This window comes from Gopherus flavomarginatus, chromosome 5 (assembly GCF_025201925.1).
Source record: "Gopherus flavomarginatus isolate rGopFla2 chromosome 5, rGopFla2.mat.asm, whole genome shotgun sequence".
Classification (NCBI taxonomy): Eukaryota; Metazoa; Chordata; order Testudines; family Testudinidae; genus Gopherus; species Gopherus flavomarginatus.
In genome coordinates, this window is record NC_066621.1 from 8,211,537 (window position 1) to 8,223,687 (window position 12,151).

A 12,151-nucleotide genomic window follows, 5' to 3' on the forward strand; every position below is an offset into this window, starting at 1 on the left:
ACAACCCAAGGTTTGTTGAGTTTTTTGGTTTTTTTTGGGGGGGGGCCGCAGGGGGAGACCTGGGTCTCAGACAGTCCTTTGTCATCACCAGTGAAGACAGACAAAGCAGTACCTCACTAGTTCTAGAAGATCAGGACTCACAGGAAGGTCCTATTGGAATGCCCAAGGCCTAGTGCCATCTGATTGGCTCACACCCACTAACACCAGGAAGTGTCCCAGGCAGGGCTGTCTGAGCAACTGTGCAGACTCCTTGATGATGCTGCAACAGACCCCATTCTTCTCTGTCTTCTGCAATCTGCAGCCAACCTTGTTCCTAGTTCCACTCAACTCTTGTCCTGTTACTGATCCCTATCTTGCTCCTTCCCTTGCTCCTCAGTTCCTGCCTTGTTCCTGATCCTTGCTTCATCTCTGGTTCTTGCCCCTATACCTTGTTCTGACTAACATCCTTATCAATCCTGTCTGATCCCCAGCTTGTTTTCTGGCTCTGGACTCTGACCCCCAATTACCTATCTCAGCCTCTCCCATTAGGCTGGACCACCCACATCCCAGCTCCAAGCAAGGGCACTGAATCTCCTGTAGATCAGTGACAAATGTGTTTTGTATTTAGGAAAATCTCAGCACTCACATCAACTCAATTCAGCTGTTTAAATGTAGAGTATTTTGAAACCTCTTACAATCAATCACTTACCTCGATATTATTATTAAGTGCCATATATAGATGTCTGGTTTCTTCTCTTTCATGTTCATCTGTCAATATAAAAATATTTTGAACAAAATTTTACTTTTAAGATATACATAACAATACAGCAATAAATGTAATATATAAGGGCATACTAGATTCTACATATGTTTTTACAAAAAAGTTTTGCCCAAGCATTTCAATACACAGTGCATCAAGAATTAAAACATGGATATGGTGATCTTGCTTCTTCTCATCATTTTACCAAAATGTCTGCAAATGTTATGTAATGCAGAAAAAGTGTATTCTCCATCTAAGTACCATTCCAGATCAGTTTACATGGCTTCATTCTGAATTCCACTTCTTCCAGACAGAATGACAGGCTAGATGTAAATCCAGGATCAAACAGTATAAGCATATTATCATTTTTATTATTATAACAGATTCTGATACATCAATACACAGCGACAGCAGGAGTATCAAAGATGAATTGATAATTCCTTGAGTAGCTCCACTGAAATCCACTGTTTCACTGAGACTACTTGAGGAATAAGGAGGTCAAGTGATATGGGCACATCTTTATACATGCTAGTAGTGCCACATACAACTAGATAATTGAGCATTTATTTACTTCATGGATTGCCCCCTCAACCCAACCATTGTTAGTTGGCCAATTTCCAATAACCATCATGGCAGAAATGAGTCTTGAGCGGGTAGTTATTTTAAAGATAAATTCAAGAAAGGTGTTCCATATGTAAGAGATGGCATAGAAGAAAGTGTGAAGACATTTTGAGAAAAGCAGTCAAATGGACCATCAAGGCTGACAACGTTGGTAAAGACGAGGGAACGTGAGGCTGATGCGATAAATGACGACAAGAACAGATAACTAAGAAGAGGGAATGTTGTGAAAGGCCTCGAAGGTGAGAACAAAACACTTGAATTTGATGCAACAGAAAACTTGGTCAGCAAAGAGATTCAAAGAGATTTGTGTGATATAGTTAATGCAACAGGCAAAGATTATTATCTTAGCAGCTTCGTTTTGTATGGACTAAAGAGGGACGATGTTTCAGCTGTGCGAACAGAAAGAAAGGATCTTATTTCAGAAATGTTATGAAGGAAAATACAGCAGGATTTGCACGTGACATAGATGGTGAGCACAAGGGAGATAAAAGAATCAATGTGCGAGAATAACCAAACACACTGCTGTGGTAGCTAAGCACCTTACAAAAATGTCGTGGGTTCCCCATATAGTGTAATCAATACTGATTTTTGGTTCTGCCCTGTCTTCCATTGCTGTAGAAGGAAGAATATTTTTATATTTTTATTATTGAAGGAATGGTATGATGCAAGGTTTAGTCTTGCATTTTGTCCCATATGAGGCAAGATGCAGGTCATTCTTTCCTCTTGTGAAAAGAGGTTTCAAAGCCCTGAGACAACTCTTAAAAAACTTCTGCATCTTGCGCTTAAGACTTTCACTCTTGTAGCTGACAATACCATTGCTCCTCAGGAACACAGCGGTCATGAAAGATAATGGTCGACAACGGGGCTACTCACAGTAGTAAAGTTAAATGTGTAAATATGTACAGGATTGAGGCCAGAGAAACAGAGCAACTCTCCAGCAGTGTGGGTTCGGCAACATTGAGGGTTTTGAAGATTAATCCAGATCAAATACAAGATTATAGTTCTAAAGTCCCAATTCAGGAAAATACTTAAGCACATGCATAATTTTATGTACTTAAATTGAATTTAATGGGACTATTAAATTTACACATATGCTTAAATACCTTCTTGGATCAATGTATAAATGGGTAGCCAATGTAATGTACAGAATACTAGAGTGATGCATTTATTTTATTCTGCATTGTTTAGAAATCAAGCTGCCCCTAACAGGTCAATGTTGCTTCCGATGAATATGCCAAAGAAAAGGTTGGGAGACATAAATGTATAACCCTTTAACAACCTTGTTGCCTTTGGGGGAAAAAACCTCTGAAATTAAGACCACAAAACTAATAGCTATTAAGTCTATGGCTTATTTTCTACAGAAAACTTCATCTTAGTGAGATGAGCCATGCACAACTTACTCAAACTACACTAGAATCCTTGCCAGCAGAAAGAAAGCTTTTTCTCCCATGCAGCACTGTACATTTACAAATGTAAAACAATATCTAAATACTATTTACATTTGTTGGACTTCTCTGTGGATCGAGCACAGGTTTCCTTGAGCAGATTACATAAATGTCTTGTTGCACTGTTTCTGAAAGAAGAAATAGCTATTTTATTATTATTTACATAATATTACAGGGGTGCATAATATTTTGCAGATATAAAAATGACACGGTCCTTGCCTTGAGAACCTCTGCAATCTAATGTCTTTCTTGAGTGCAGTTAATTATTTAAAATTATAAAAAAAAAAAGTATTCAGTATGAAAAAAATTTCTATATTTTATTCATATTACTTACTCTTGTAGAAGATCTTTATTTTCACATATCTCATCTTCCAATTTCAAACTCAGTTTTTCATTTTCAAACTAATTTTAAGAGACACAAATAAAAAATTAGTTATTCAAAATACACTTATTATCTAGCTCCATTTCTTTTCAAATCTCACCTGATAATATATTTTTATGTGCTGTTAATTATACCTCTTATTTTTTCTCTCTGCGCTGTTATTTCAGTCTGACTACAAATATTTAACTCTGAATCCTGTTTTGTGATATAGTTTGTATGAAAGAGGGAATAAACATACCAAGTTTCACTGTACTCTTTTTACAAGTTACACAGAAGCTTCATTTCCACATGTTAATTACACTCTTATTTTTTCTTTGTATATATTAACTCCCTTTTTTCTTTCAAAACAAATATTCATTATTGAGAGGATAAGTTTTTACATTTTAAAATTAAAAAGTGAAGTTTTGCTTGTAAAAAGGTGAAGCTATTGGATCAATTAGACCTTCACATTTTTTTCCACATGAGATTAATTGCTTAAAATATTTTTGTGAGCTGTGAATCATTATTAAATTATATCAGAAATCCAAATTATATTTGTTTACTCAGAAAGTTTTTATTCTTAAAAATATATTTTGAAGTATACTAGACAGAAACTTGCCTGTAACTCTTGAATAGCTTTACGTTGTGCTTCAATAATCTTTTTATTTTCTTGCAATTTTTTCTCTTTCTGCTTCAGTTCAGATTCTACTGTCACTTTCCACCTCCTGATCTTTTCAGCCTCTTTGTAGAGTTTTGAATAAAGCTCATGCATTGTCTCTATATTCTATTGGAAACAGGTTTCACAATTTAATCTGAAATGCCGTTTAATTAAAAATATTCTACATGTCTCTAAGAAATATCATAAGAATTCATATTTCTTTAATAAATTGCAAAGCAAGCTGCTCTAGGGACCAAAGTTTAAACTGATTAAATTTGGTAGCACCACTGATGCATTATTCTGAATGCTTACAGCAGCCACTAAAAACCATTGTGTACCAATTTGTTTCATGGAATAAGAAATAACAAAAAAGGAATAATTACAATACAATAAAAATAAGGGAAAATTATCCTAACATACTCAGATCTTCTAACACAGCTGAAGGCAAATCCTGGCAGTCATTGATGATTAAACAAGGTCAAATCCAGGCCTCAGTAAAGTAAACGGGAGTTTTGTTATTAATTTCATTAAGGCCAGGATTTCACCCACTAGGTTTCCCATACCAAGTTCCAATGCCCAAAAGTCCAGACATTGGGAGTGAAATCAGTAGGACTTCAGAGAGCATATCCAAGAATTCCTGTTTTTTCTGCAGTAGAGGGTCTTTATGTGCTGTTAATTATATCAGTCAATTAAGAACTCTAAAAAGAACTGTAGAGCACCACACAAGAAATGTAAAAAGTGACAAAAAGCCCTATGGCACCTTATAGACTAACAGAGGTATTGGAGCATAACCTTTCGTGGGTGCATCTGACAAAATGAGTATTCACCCACGAAAACTTTAACTGGGGAAAATGGGCTGAAAGTACAGTACTGTAATTCAGTTTTTCAGTAGTTCATGCTAGTAAATTATTTGGTGTTTCCATAGATTGTACTATGTAGAAGTGGAAGGCTGTTTAATGGCACTAGGTATGGCCTAGGACTTTGGAGACCAGAGTTCAATTCCCTCCTCTGCCGCAGACCTTCTCTGTCATTCAGTGGCTGTACCTTTGTTTCCTCATGTGTTAACCATTAATTGCCTACCTTACAGAAGCATTGTGAACAGTGCCGTAACAAGGACAAGGTGAGTGAGGCATTTGCCTCAGGCATGCAAAGCGAAGAGGTGCAGCTCTACTGCCCAAGTGGGGCGGAGGGGGAAAAAAAAGCCGCGATCAGCGGCGCTTCGGCGGTAGCTCTACCGCCACCACTTCTTTGGCAGTAATTCAGCGGCAGGTCCTTCCCTCCGAGAGGGACACAGGGACCTGCCGCTGAACAATGACTGAAGCAGCAGCGGAAATTCGGCGGCAGGTCCTTCCCTCTGAGAGGGACTCTGGGATCCACCCCTGAATTGTCACCAAAGAGCCTGGAGCCGGCCCTTTCCTCAGGTGCAAAAATTCCTTGTTATGGCTCTGATTGTGAGGATAAACACATTAAAAATTGTGAGATGCTGAGATACTAGATTCATAGTTTGTACACTTAACTGACCTCTTCTTCTACCCCAGGCAAAAAATTTATTTTCTGTGAAACAGGATCTGAAAAAGATATTTTGATAAGTATTTTTTCTAAATAAATTTGTATAACATATAATATAATAGCTTAAAACTAGGCAAAACATTACAATATTTAGAAATGTCTTCTAAGAAGACATTAAAAAGTGAATAAACTAGAAACTTTAAATTTAAAGAGACTATTGTACAAGATGATGTAATACCTTTTTTGGCCTTACCTGGATCTGTGACTTCACCATGGCTTGGTGTACTTGTCATTACAAAAGGCAAACTAAAATAATCTTCTGTGCACTTGTTAAAAACCTGGAAAATTTTAAAAATTAGTTTGCTAAGGTATATCTGAAGACTGGGAGTGCCAAACTGAGAACAATACTATAGCTAAGGCTCTGTTCAAAATTTATTTTTCATTCCCTCTAACATTCTCAGAAAACGTGTAATGAAATTTCACAACCTAAATCTTACCTTATAAATCAATTTTTTCATTTTTAGAAAATACCACAGAAATCTGATGAGTATACCTGATCTCAAATGCTTTTAAAAACTGAGCATATCTGGAACTGATCAGTACTTGAATAAGAGACCCCAATAAGAAAAAAGAATATGTTGAACCTATGTATACTTATGCGATAGACAATTAAGGGTGTCCAGGCCTCAACTAGCACTAATGACTGACAGAACATGAAATAGTTCATAATCCAATTGCTTTCAGTGGGACTATTTGTCAAGTAAGGTACTATTCAGGGTGAATAAGGATATCTGAATATAGCCCTGACATTTTATAATCCTTGGATCATTTTCTGTATTCTAAATTATCCACAATAGGTTTTGCAATTTTTATTTCTCGTTGGCTGAATATCTATATTTTTTCTGTCGTTCTCAAATTATTGTAGCTTTCTGTAAAAAAAACAATATTGGGGGGGATGGAATTTTTCATTCTTGTTCTTAGGCCAAATATTACCATTTTTGGAAATTCTGGTAACATTATTTTTAGTTGTTTTGAAGCTACAGTTAGGCTTGGAAGGATTATATTATCAGTAAGTGTCAATTTCAGTATACACACACAAACCAACTAAAAAAAATATTTCCACCTATAATAAATCAACATTGACAAATAGGCAAAGTAAGAAAAATGCTGCTTATTTGTTTGATTTAAGGATTTTGTATATTTCTACATGAGATATCGATAATGTTTTAATGGCTATAAATCTTTAACTTCTTGACTTTCAACATCTATTGTGACTAAATATTTACCGTCTAACCCCTTAGTTTCCCACAACTGTGAAAATTTAAATCTATAAAAACTGAAAAAAATGCTGAAAACTAATCATTATTATCCATAAAAATTATTTAAAAAAATAAACAAACCAAATTCTGCCAAGCCTAACTACAACTATAATTCTCCCTGCAGCTTTCAGAGTGCAACAGGAGTAACCTTCCAGATACACATACACCCAATAATACATGAGTTTTCAACCTTTTTCTTTCTGAGGCTCTCCTCTTCCCCCTCCCATGCTATAAACATTTCATGGCCCACTTGTGCCACCACAAGAGTTTTTCAGTAGATTAATATCCAGGGGCGGTGTTAGGGGGTAGCTAGCAGCACAATTGCCCAGGACCTCATGCCACAGGGGGCCCCCCTGCAAAACTAAGTTGCTCAGGCTTCAGCCAGGAGCACAGGGGCTCAGGAGTCCGCTTTCTGCCCTGGGCTCCAGTGAGGCTAACACTTGTCCTGCTCTTTGGTTTCTTTTGGCAGAGGCCCTGAAACCTGCTCACGGCCCCCTCAGTGGCCCTGGACTCCTGGTTGAAATTGGGTTGCCAACCCTCCAGGATTGTCCTGCCGTCTCCAGGAATTAAATATTAATATTCAATTAAATAGTCATGTGATGAAACCTCCAGGAATAGGTCCACCCAGAATTGGCAACCCTAGATGAGAACCACTGTAATAAAAGTACTTCAATTAGGCAGGTCTAGAGCTTCAATTTAGAAGTTACGCTTCACAATAAGACACGAATATTTCTTGACAAGGGCCCTGAACTGATCTCCAAGAACGTGACTTGGAGCAACAGCAGAGGGGTGTTATGACACTGATCTATGACAGGGCAGAGCCATTTCTCCCTCACCGCACTGCACTAAGTGTAACCCACAAACCCTGCAGGCGGAATACAGCTGGGGAAAGATGGCCCCACCCGCCGCTGTGTCCCCACAAGACGCACGCCCCGCCAGCGGCAGGAAGGGGGGGGGGGCATGGACTGGTCTTGCGTTTCATTCACAGATGAATGTTCTCCGCACTTAGCCGCTGTACGCCCTCACGCGGACCGTCGTCTGCGCCCCAAACCAGCCATTTTGTTCGCAGCGGCTTCACCTGACAGGATCCATCCTCCCTGGCGCTCGCTTGAGGTTTCACCGCAGACACTTGGCTGCTGCTCAGCCTGGGTGGCACGAACAGTTTAAAGGGCTTTTCTTTCTCCATGTCCCCAGGCCCAGCAGCATGAGAACCAGGGTCCCAAAGGCACAGGGACCGCGCCCCGCCGCCGCTTCCCCGGCCCCTCTCCTCAGCGCAGCGGTCGACTGCCGCGCGAGCCAGAGGGAGACGGAAAAGGCGGGAAGCGCGAGCCAGCCCCGAGGCCGGCGGGCCGCGCGCAGGGACAGCTGGGAGGGGGGGTCCCTGGCCGCGCGCTGTGTGACACGAGCTGGCAGCAGCCTGGCCCCAGGCGCACGGAAGCTCATCGGGCTGTCCGCCGGCGGGGGACGGCTCATGTGGGGCAAAAGAAACCGGGACGCCCCCTTCACACCTCAGCCTTGTTCGGAAACAGATTGACCCCGAGGCTGGGGCCATCAGGGTGGTTCCCCGGGGCCTGCCCTGAGAGAGGCGTAGTGGTCAAATACAGCAGCCTCCTCTGCTCCCCTATTCAGGGCCTTGCAGCAACTCCCCTCAGGGAAAAGGTGGCTTGGAATCCCTGCCAGCCTCACACCTTCTCCCTGGGATCTGAGGGTTTCTCTGGGCCACCGGTATCATTTGTCATGATCAGTAATCTTCAGGCCAACTTCTGCTCTTGGTAATACCTGTGTAAACCTGATGCCTTCAATTCTATGCCAATAATGTCTTGGCCTCTGTATTTTCTTAAATTATCATCCGGTTGCACTTGTCTTAAAGGCTTCTGGCTTTGCACAGGTGGAATGGAGAGTGTAATTTGATCAGTGGACTCTTACTGGTGATAGTCCATAAGGAGGAAAGAGCCCTTGTGGATTCTCAAGGTGAGATATGACAAAAATCTAAAACAGGGTTGGCAACCTTTCAGAAGTGGTGTGTCAAGTCTTGATTTATCGCTCTCATTTAAGGTTTCACATGCCACTAATACATTTAAGCTCTTTTAGAAGGTCTCTTTCTACAAGTGTATAATATATAACTAAACTATTGTTGGATGTAAACAAGGTTTTTAAAATGTTTAAGAAGTTTCATTTAAAACTAAATTAAAATACAGAGCCCACTCAGACCAGTGGCCAGGACCCGGCCATTGTTAGTGCCGCTAAAAAACAGCTCGGATGCCTCCTTTGGCCATAGGTTGCATACTCCTGATCTAAAATGTATGCATACCATATTTATTTTTATCTAAACAGCAAACTAGAGTGGGACATCACTGAAAGGTAATAAACATGGAAATCTCCACCTATACTTGTTACAGACCTACTTTTCAGGATAGGACTGCACTTTAAATTACCTTTAAAAATAGGGAGGAGAAGAAGAAATGGAAACAAGTAGGGAGGAAAAAAGATTAGGAGGAACAGCTCCCTTCACTTATTTTCTTCTATCTCCATTTCCTTTTTTGTCCTAATAGTCTTCACTTGGTCTGATGTGTTTGTTTCATATTGTTTGTTTCACCTGTTCCCTTCATTCCTTTAGTCTGAGGCTGTGGTGCCTCAAAGCTTTACATATTATCTTATTCTCCACTCCTTTTAGTCAGTGTAACAGAGTGTAGGCTACAGAACAGTCATACCTGAGGCACATAACTTACAACTGTAAGTAGTGTAATTGTGTTGTTAGAGCACTCCTTTGGCGCTTCCTAAATCCATACAAAATAAGTCTCAAACTATACTGAAAAACACTAGTAGTATGTATATAGGGCAAAAACTTATATAATTTCTGGAAAAAGATATATAAAACTTAAATTTAAGGTATTAAAGATATATCTTTAGTCTGTGGTCACTATTTGCATTATAATTCAAAAGGGATGAAAGAGCCACAGGCATGATGGTTTGATTCAATCTGTCTATGGCTAATAGATGAAAGTATTCATACATGGTTTTTAATCTGCCATATGAAAATATTTTAATGACAAAACAGGTGCTAATTAACATTGCCAGAATATTAACAAACCTTGAAAACATTATCAAAGAGTCAGCTGCCCCTTAAGTATCATGAAACTTTATTGGAAAAAAAAAACCATTCCAAAATGAAGCTAGACAAGTGTCTGGAGTAAAGAAAATATGATTAGGTGCAATAGCAAACTCATTGTGGGAGGAGATGCACACCAGCTGCCTGATCCTCTTTCACATTTGTTATGTTTTGATTCTGTTAAAAAACAAAAACACTAAGAAGTCAGGTTTTTATAATAATCCTGAGATTAAACTATTTGAAAGTTCACATTCATTCTATGGTGAGAAATGTTTAATGGCCGTGTAGAATGTTTCTAATACATAAGATTTTATTATAGTCTTTATATACCCATCATCTCTTTATTCCTCTCTTTTTCATAAGATGGGGGCACTAACTGACTCTCTGGAATTCTACCCACACACAGTTATAGGCAGTTCCCAGAGTGTGACTGGATGTAAATTTCCAATGGGAGCATGTAATTTTCTAAAACTGTTTTAAAAAAAAAAAAACCTCAACAAATTATTCCCCTTTATAGGCTAGATCAGGGGCTGGCAACCTTTCAGAAGTAGCGTGCTGAGTCTTCATTTATTCACTCTAATTTAAAGTTTCTTGTGCCAGTAATACATTAACATTTTTAGAAGGTCTCTTTCTATAAGTCTATAATATATAACTAAACTATTGTATGTAAAGTAAATAAGATTTTTAAAATGTTTAAGAAACTTCATTTAAAATTAAATTAAAATGCAGAATTCCCTGGACTGGTGGCCAGGACCTGGGCAGCGTGAGTGCCACTGAAAATCAGCGTGTGTGCCGCCTTTGGTACACGTGCCATAGGTTGCCTACCCCTGGGCTAGATTCTATTCACTTGTGAGGTGGTACATCCATGCAACAGCACTCCTTCTGGTCAAGCATGGCACAGCCCTTGGGTGCACAGCCTAGCAGTCCTGATGCCCAGGAGTCTGAAAACCCTTTCTTCACTCACAAGTTTGTCAGTAGGGGTACCCAAGACCACCCACTCCACAGGGTTCCAGCTCAGAGCCCTCAAGCTAGATAAACAGGATCAGGATTCTTCACCAGACAGTGCCTTGAGCTCCTTCCTATCTTCCTCTGGATCTCTGCAGGCTCTCTTACCTGTTGGTCAGTTCATCCCCTCCTGGGCTGTTGTCTTTGGGCAGCTCTTTAGTAGCTTGCTGACAGAAGCTTCTTTCTCTAGCCTGCTCACTCCTCTGGCAGCCACCCCACCTTTCTGCTTCACAGCATTTTTATCCTCCCAGCTGCTGTGAGACTGCCAATCAGCCGTGGCTAGCAGTGCTTGTACTAACCCTTTGGTTGCAGACCTAGCATGGGGTACATCCACGCCATGACAACCTCACATAAGTAGTTCCATTGATTCTGCTCTTCTGAGTAAGAGGAGGATTTCACTCTTCATAGTATTCTGCCTCCAACATAATCTATCATGATGCTATGTCTGTTACAGGAAAAGCATGCTGCTGGAGTCCTTGTATACATTAAGGAAATGGGATATATAACCTGTGCTGGGAGATGGAGCAGACTCTGGAACAGCACATGCCAGCAGTAGAACATTGATCTCAACCGCTCCAGAATGTGGCCATTGCTGGAGAAAAGTCACATTCATCTCCACTGTATTTCCATTTTCTTTAATGAAGTTATACAACAAATGAATTTGAGTGCCTCCAATTGAGACTGGTGTATTGAAAAAGAATCGTCAAATCCATATAGGAATCTTCTACCCCATTATAGTCATGATAAATGTAACAGAGAATTCAAGCATTAATGTAGACATCCTCCATAAAACTTGCACTATGGCTGGTAGGCAAAACTCCACAGAGTTAAATCCTGGTCCCACTAGATTCAGTTGTTATTTTGGTATTGACTTCAGTGGGGACAGGATTTCACCCATAGTAGGTAAGAAAAAAGACCTACATTGCTGAAATTGAAAAGGTATATTTTATGCCTTTCTGCTTTGGAGAAACCATTCCAGAGTAATTCATGTGCAAAAATATGAGCACTATAATCCTGCGAGGGTCACATTCAGGTGACAATTTATGCACCCAGCCTTCCCAAGATTTTGAAAGTTTTAATAACATTATACTTGCAGTGTCCATCTGGGCCACTGAATCCTTTTTCCTACTTTTTCTGGGACCTTTTGGACATACATACTACCCACTGGATTATACATCTGGCAAATTTCCCAACATGGTTACATAATTTTTGCAAGGAAAATGTTGCACAAGTTGAACAGATCCCAGGAAATTAACTTTTCAGTCTAATGGCATGGCAATATTAAAATCATAGTACCTAAGTAAGAGCAGACTACAACTTTGCATGGGGGATTAGATTTTTTGTGTTTTTAAATGAAGGATCTGCTACTGTATTTTTCCTGGGGA

At 39.6% G+C, this 12,151-nt stretch overlaps 1 protein-coding gene across 1 annotated transcript in view; it reads right to left on the minus strand.

Annotated features, from left to right (window-relative positions):
• SYCP1 (synaptonemal complex protein 1) overlaps positions 1 to 7,990 on the minus strand; it is a 65,716-nt gene extending 57,726 nt beyond the window's left edge. Inside the window, exons 1-7 of the mRNA XM_050954274.1 lie at positions 7,731 to 7,990; positions 5,587 to 5,671; positions 5,346 to 5,392; positions 3,786 to 3,950; positions 3,140 to 3,207; positions 2,860 to 2,933; positions 689 to 747 (exon numbers count right to left, since the gene is read on the minus strand). Coding sequence (XP_050810231.1) covers positions 689 to 747; positions 2,860 to 2,933; positions 3,140 to 3,207; positions 3,786 to 3,950; positions 5,346 to 5,392; positions 5,587 to 5,671; positions 7,731 to 7,838 — 606 coding nt within the window. The 5' untranslated portion in view covers positions 7,839 to 7,990. The remainder of the gene's footprint in view (positions 1 to 688; positions 748 to 2,859; positions 2,934 to 3,139; positions 3,208 to 3,785; positions 3,951 to 5,345; positions 5,393 to 5,586; positions 5,672 to 7,730) is intronic.
• Between the last annotated feature and the right edge of the window lie 4,161 nt (positions 7,991 to 12,151).